We start from the raw sequence: 7,236 nt of genomic DNA, 5'->3' as shown, positions 1-7,236 counted from the left end.
GGCTATGTCAGTCAGTGGGTGGCTATGTCAGTCAGTGGGTGGCTATGTCAGTCAGTGGGTGGCTATGTCAGTCAGTGGGTGGCTATGGTCACTAGGCATTATTTCCGCCTTTTTTAGAACGTTTGTTTTGTGCAGATATTCAGAGTTACTTAGGTCTCTACCAATTGTGAGGCATCGTGGTGGAATCAGGCTCTCGTCAATTTTTGGGCATCTGGAGTTATTAGTATAGTCTTAAAACTTGTTCACTTGTCTTTATTTTGGTGAAAAAAAATCCATTTATCTTGAATACAAGTCGAGATATTTGCGAATGAAGGAGGTGGGTGTCACCAGTTTTCAAAGGTAAAATTAGTGAGAAAATGGCCGCCAAAGATTAGTTATTTCTTAAGCTTAAGAGTCTGTGGTGACTGAAAATTTTCTTTTTTTTTGTGCCTTTAATCAACGTTTTTCAGAAAAATCCACACCGAAATGAGTTCTTTATTGGGCATGAAAGGAGTTGAGCCAAAAAACAAAAATTTAATAAAAATTGACAAACCAGCGGAAAAATGCAAGTTTCTTCACTTTGTTTGATTATTTTGACGAGAGCCTGATTTCACCGCGCTGCCTCACATTGGTTTTTGGTGTCTTTCTGATCAACTTGTTTATTTTTATGATATGCTGTCTCGCTGCCAGAGCAAGTGATACCAAAATGTATCAAAGTTTTTTTTATTGTGGTGGTGTAGAATATCTGAAGGATGGATGGATTCAGATTGAAAGACCTAAGTTTCCTCAGGAAGTCCAGCCTCTGATTGACCTTTTTGACACTATTAGTTAAGTGATTTTGCCATGTCAGTTTGTTGTCGATTGTGAGACCCAGACATTTGTAGAAATCCGTGATTTCAATTGTTTCTTGTTCCATTACGAGTGGTGGGATTTTTGGTTTTTCTCTTCTAGAATTAAAAATCATTTCCTTCATTTTTGAGAGGTTCACTTTTAGCTATAGTATCGAACGGAAGTACGACTTGAAATAAACAAACCTGGCAGATTTTCTAAAATGACAGAGACAGAAGCGTCGGCCTACAAAAGCAATCGGCGAAATAAAGAAATTTAGCTTTATGCAGCAAAACTGTCTCAAAACTGAAAAAAAACCGAAGGGCGTCATGATCTGGAGAATATTCTAAAGAATCTTTTGGCGAAAACCGCATGTCGATCGATGCAGCCATTAAAAAGCCTTTTGAATAGCAACATTCGGCCTCCACAAATATACAATAGAAAATGGTTTCGGTAAGTTCGTCAATGTCCTTGCAGGTGTCTTTGAACATGTCCCAGTCTGTAGAGTGGGTGGTTGGTGAGTGGTTGTTGTTATCGATCCAAATTGGTGAGTGGTTGGAGGGTGGTGGTTGGTTGATGGGTGTTGGGTGGTTGGTGAGTGGTTAGAGGGTGGCTAGTTGGAGCAACAGGACTAAAAAGTGGTCTAACGGTCCGAACAGATTATTCTATCTATCCCCCCCCCCCCAGGCCCACCCCAGTATGGAGCGTGTATCGGAGGTGGCCGGGGTGAGACTCAAGCGGCTGTGGACGGACAAAGGGGGCGTAATGCACAGTGACACGCTCAGGTTCGCCATTGAGAAGGACAAACAGAAGGGTTATTTCCCTTTCCTGGTGAGTCGTTGGTGACTGGCGGACTGAATCAATGAATGAATAAATGAATGAATGACTGACTGACTGACTGAATACTGACTGACTCACTGACTGACAGACTGATTGACTGACTGACTGACTGACTAACTGACTGGCTGACTGACTGACTGACTGACTGACTGACTGACTGACTAACTAAGTAGCAGAAGAAATAATGGAAAACGTTATGCTTGAGCTAACACAATATTAATTCCATTACAAACTAACAGTTTGATGAAATAAGCAGCATATTCCCAAAGTAACTAACCTTCATATAACAAATTAAACAATAATGTATTGATGAAATAAAGAATTGACTAATTATTACATACCTAACTGACAAATTGATGACTAACAAATGATGACATAAAGAACTGACTAACTGATAAAATAACAGACTGACAAATTTGGATAAAATAACGGACAGACAAAAAAAAATGAAACAACGTACTGACAACTTATAACATTAACTAAATAACAAACTAAAGAAATACGATTTTTTTTTTAAAGATAAAAATTACAACTGACAAATTAGGAAATAACTGGCAGACAAAAAACAATGATGAAATAACGAGCTAAGAAATCGACGAAACAAAATATAGAGCAAGCGGTTCGACGCTTATACAGACTTCAACAAATGTTAAGGACCACTTGCAAACACTCCGAGTGGTCTTCTTGGGTCGACCTGCGCGTGGGGCGTTCTTGGACAGATCCAGTGGCGTGATGGCGCTGCCTCAGGCAGACAATGACAGAGTATGACACTGCAAACCTTCTGGCAACTTCTCAGACTCCAACTCCATCCTGCACCCATGCCATAGATCTGGCACGATCAGAGTCTCTCTGCTTTCGTCTTGGTGGAATGTTGATGCGATACTGCATTTTTCGCAAACGGTGGCTTATATTACCATGGAAGTGAGCACAGTTCGCGACCATACGTTGGTTTATGACGTGCACCAGAAATGTTAACTGAGGAAAGTCCGCGGTGTCGCACACAAGTCGATAAAAACCAGCAAAATTGGGTAATATTCCCCTGAAGATTTCCGTAGTGCATGTTGTGGTTTTGCACTTTCAGGAAGCTTTGCATTGGTAACCCATTATCACTTCCAGAGCAAAAAATAAAATTTGAAACATTCCTTGCTGTCTTTTTTCGGATTTTTTAAAAATCAGGGCTGTCTGTGAAGGTGGTCCTTAACTTATGTTGAAGTCTGTAGGTTTGAACCCTGTTCCTGTGTGTGTGTGTCCAGGTGATAGCCACAGTGGGGACCATTGCCAGCACGTCAGTGGATCAGATTGGGAAGATAGGACCTGTCTGTGAGTACATCTGTCTGTCTGTCCGTCTGTCTGTCTGCCTGTCTGTCAGTATGTCTGTCGGTTTGTCAGTAGGTCGGTCTGTCTGCCGGTCTGTCTGTCTATCAGTACGTCGGTCTGTCTGCCGGTCTGTGTGTCTGTATCTCTATCTGTCTGTCTGCCTGTCTGCCGGTCTGTGTGTCTGTATCTCTCTCTGCCGTTAGGTCAGATAATAGAGTGGTAAGGTTAAAGTAACAAATGATGATGATGATGATGATGATGATGATGATGATGATGATGAGGATGATGATGATGAGGATGAGGATGATGATGATGATGATGATGATGATGATGATGATGATGATGATGATGATGATAATGATGATGATGATGATGATGATGATGATGATGATAATAATAATAATGATGATGATGATGATGCACTACCTGACGAGACCAAAAAGACGTAGGTAAAGTTACGCCCCCCTCCCCTCCCCTCCCCTCCATCCCCAGTGTCGGATGAAGTGCCCAAGGTGTGGTTCCATATCGAGGCTGGCTACGCCGGAAGCTCCTTTATCTGTCGGGAGTACCAGCCCTTGCTGCACGGGATAGACGTACGTTGGTGTGTGCTCATGTTTTAGTAGAGGTTTTACGGCGCTCACAACTGCATAAGGTTATGTTTACGCAGTCAGATGCAGAATTGAATACTTACTTTTACCTTTACTTGCTCATCCTCTTTTGCTGTTAAGCGTCGAGGGGAGATGCAGTTTTCTACGGTAGGCCAGCTCCGCAGCTCTTTCAGTTGTGATGTTATGTTTTCTTATGGTTTCCTTGACACCCTTGATCCATCATTTGCGTGGCCTTCCTCTTCCTTTATAGCCTGAGTGCTTGGTGTTGTAGGCTCTGAAGGCTTGCTGATCAGGTGACATGCGTAACAGAAATGAATACACTATGAAATATGTAAAAATCCAAAAATCGGAAAATTGTGACCATTCGTCGTTTTCCCTTACGACGGCAGATATGAGCGCCAAGGGGTGGATGTCAACAGAGAAGTCCAAAAGGGGAATCGGGCTTACTCTGCTCACCTCTCTAGCCTCAACAGCACAAAGTCTGCTTCGACTATCGAGCCACCCCGGGAATAGCAGTTCACTAGAGAGTGACAAACATACAAAAGAAGTAGAGGGAAAATGACGGTAGCAAGGATGAGGAAAGAAAGAGAAGCAGTTTCCCTTATGTTGTTCCGGCACAGCATGAGCATGGCAATGATAAGTCAGCCCATTTACAATTTTACTGTGCATAAGAACCTGCATAGAGGTTCAACACATGTGAAATCAAGTACCAGTTGGCCAATAAAGGATCCGGATGTTTTGCGCTAACTCAAGAGTACATCCTACTAAAATGATTCAGTCAGCAATATGAAATCCAATGTTTTTTCACACCACGCACTCAATGAACAACGGTCGAAAGAATGTGTTGTAGAAAAGGCTTCTGTCACGTGTATGATATTGGGGAGGGGGGGGGGGGTGGCGTTGTACTTTTGGACTTTTATTTTTATTTTTTTGTTTTTAGGTTCAAAGAAATGACAATATAAAATTCTGCATGTTCACAGAACTGATATATTAAGATGTATGTTAACACAACTGATATATTAAGATGTATGTTCACAGAACTAACATGTTATGTTGTACACAGAGTTCACGGGATTGACATATGATGTATCCATCTTACTGGCCCCCTCCATCTCATCCCACCCCTCCCCCCCCCCATCCCCCAGTTCGCCGATTCCTTCTCTATGTCTGCACACAAGTGGATGCCGGTACACATGGACTGTGCTTGTCTGTGGTAAGTCAGATGTCTGCTCCAACGCCCTTAATAGATAAATAAATAAATAAATAAATGAATAAATGAATAAATAAATACATGAATAAATAAATGAATAAATAAATAAATAAATAAATAAATAAATAAATAAATAAATAAATAAATAAATAAATAAATAAAAAAAATAAGAAATAATAAATACATAAATAAATAAATAAAAAAATAAAAAAATAAAAAAATAATTAAATAAATAAATAACACTTTATTGATCTCCATAATGTTATTAAACACACAACCATACATACAAGGAATACCCAAGACACAGCATTACACTAATTACACTAATGCAGAACAGTTTTACGAACAGACCAACAGACAAATAAACAAGTTCTAACCCTATCCGTACGCCCTTGGGTCATTTTGTACCCCCGGGATTACAAGTATTCTTCACATTTTAGAATACTTCTAGTACGAGGATCTCTTTGAAACTTTCAGTATTTCTCTAAAAATCATTTTGACTGACTACTATGCAAAGCGTACGGATCGGATTACCGAGTAAATTTCCTCTTTGGAAAGTGGGGACCCAGGGTTCCCTACGTCGTATGGATACGATAGTAAAACACGACGTGCGAATAGGGTTAAGTGGTGGCACAGAGTTCCCCACGTCGTATGGACACGATAGTAAAACACGACGTGCGGATAGGGTTAAGTGGTGGCACAGAGTTCCCCACGTCGTATGGACACGATAGTAAAACACGACGTGCGGATAGGGTTAAGATGATACCAGTAACTTCATATGCCCCCAAAGTGACAAGCACCCTATTACATTGTGTTGTGAGAGAAATGAACAAGAAGCTTTAGGATGATATCAATGTCAATAACTCCACATACCCCCAAAATTTAACTAGCGCCTGATATTTCTATGCGTCGTGGCACAGTTGTAATCAGAGGGGGGAGGGGGGGGCGTCTACATAATCACGTGATCTCTGCTTCCCGTCCGTAATTTGAGAACATCGTCGCCGTCAAATCGTTCTATGTGGATAATAAATAGCATTTGTATAGCGCATGTCCCCGCTCAACAGCAGGCTCTATGCGCTTTACACTATATTATTACTCCAGCAGACCATAGAACCCTCCGAAACATTTTCCCGGGAAGCTTACAGTGCAAGCAGCTGATTAAGCGCTCAAACACTAACAAACTGACAAGATCTTTCGCTGTCTATAGCCGGGTATCCATTCCCACCTGGGTGAAGTGAGGAAAATTCGTGTAAAGTGCTTTTCCCAAGGACACAACGTCGGGCCCCTGACGGGATTCGAACCCACGACCTTATACGGGATGCCCACTACAGCTGGATCGGGCCGATCGCCCGACTCGATCGCCTGAAACTGAAAACAAACACGTTTGTTTTTTAGGCGATCGAGGATCGGCCGATCCCATCCGTAGTGGGCACTCCGCATTACGGTTGCGAGTCCGAGTGCCTAACCACTAGGCCACCGACGATGGTTGGCGGGTGCTCTGTGTGGTTTGCATCTTTTTTCCTATCAAACACCTATCGTCCTTATCTCTCCTCCTTCTTTTTTTTGCGTTTGTCCCTCTCTTAATTGTAACACCTCTAATCCTCGACACTTATATGACCTAATTGTGTTGCAAATGCCGTAAAACACTTACTGAAACTATTTTAAAAATTATTACGTAGACGTAGGCCTTAAAATTTAAACAGCTTGAATTCAAGCCGCATGCCCAACACTCAAAACTATTTCATTGCAATATAAAGACCCTGTACACCCCCTTTTAGACCACTCTCACCAGCAGTCACAAGCACTTATTATGTAAGCTAACAACTGGATTAGTAGAGTCTACCTAAAAAAGGGAGGGGTGGGGTGGGAGGGGGGGGGGGCTGACTCCGTGGCTTCTGTTAGTACTTGCTGTTTTTTCTTCGACTCTCTGCCATTCTATAATCAGGTCATTACATTATTTTTTTGGCCCAAAAAAAACTAGACAAAGACAGCCAAATTTGAAGTCAAATTGCTAATACATGTTTGCAGTTTTGTCGTCTGTGCCTCTTTTTTCGCCTTCTGCTTGAGTAGTCACGTCTGTGGTTAAATTTACTGTTGAACAATCTTTAGACCATTATCCCAACCGTGCGTTTAAAAGTTTTAATTACATTTCGCCCGAAGTGGGAATAAATACATTGTTTAATGAGATATTTTCTCGATTATTTTGGCGGGTGTCGGCGGGTAAGCATAAAGCATGAATTCAGGGTTTGTTTTCTTTCCCACCTCAGTGATGCCGCCTCGATTAGAATTTTTTTTCAATAAGGTTTTTCTTGTATGACCTCATTTCTACCTGCATGGGTCTTTGTCTTTGATTACCCTTTGTCTACCTGTATGGGTCTTTGTCTTTGATTACCCTTTGTCTACCTGTATGGGTCTTTGTCTTTGATTACCCTTTGTCTACCTGTATGGGTCTTT

At 41.5% G+C, this 7,236-nt stretch overlaps 1 protein-coding gene across 1 annotated transcript in view; it reads left to right on the top strand.

Moving 5' to 3' along the window:
- Window positions 1-7,236, top strand: part of LOC101860884 (aromatic-L-amino-acid decarboxylase) — a gene marked incomplete at both ends in the record, with an annotated part of 21,976 nt that overhangs the window by 1,874 nt on the left and 12,866 nt on the right. The window contains 4 exon segments of the mRNA XM_013081139.1: window positions 1,495-1,638; window positions 2,901-2,967; window positions 3,457-3,557; window positions 4,718-4,785. Coding sequence (XP_012936593.1) covers window positions 1,495-1,638; window positions 2,901-2,967; window positions 3,457-3,557; window positions 4,718-4,785 — 380 coding nt within the window.

The sequence above is a fragment of the Aplysia californica genome, unplaced genomic scaffold (assembly GCF_000002075.1).
Source record: "Aplysia californica isolate F4 #8 unplaced genomic scaffold, AplCal3.0 scaffold00117, whole genome shotgun sequence".
NCBI classification, from domain to species: Eukaryota; Metazoa; Mollusca; class Gastropoda; order Aplysiida; family Aplysiidae; genus Aplysia; species Aplysia californica.
This window is presented reverse-complemented; position numbering and strand designations above follow the sequence as displayed.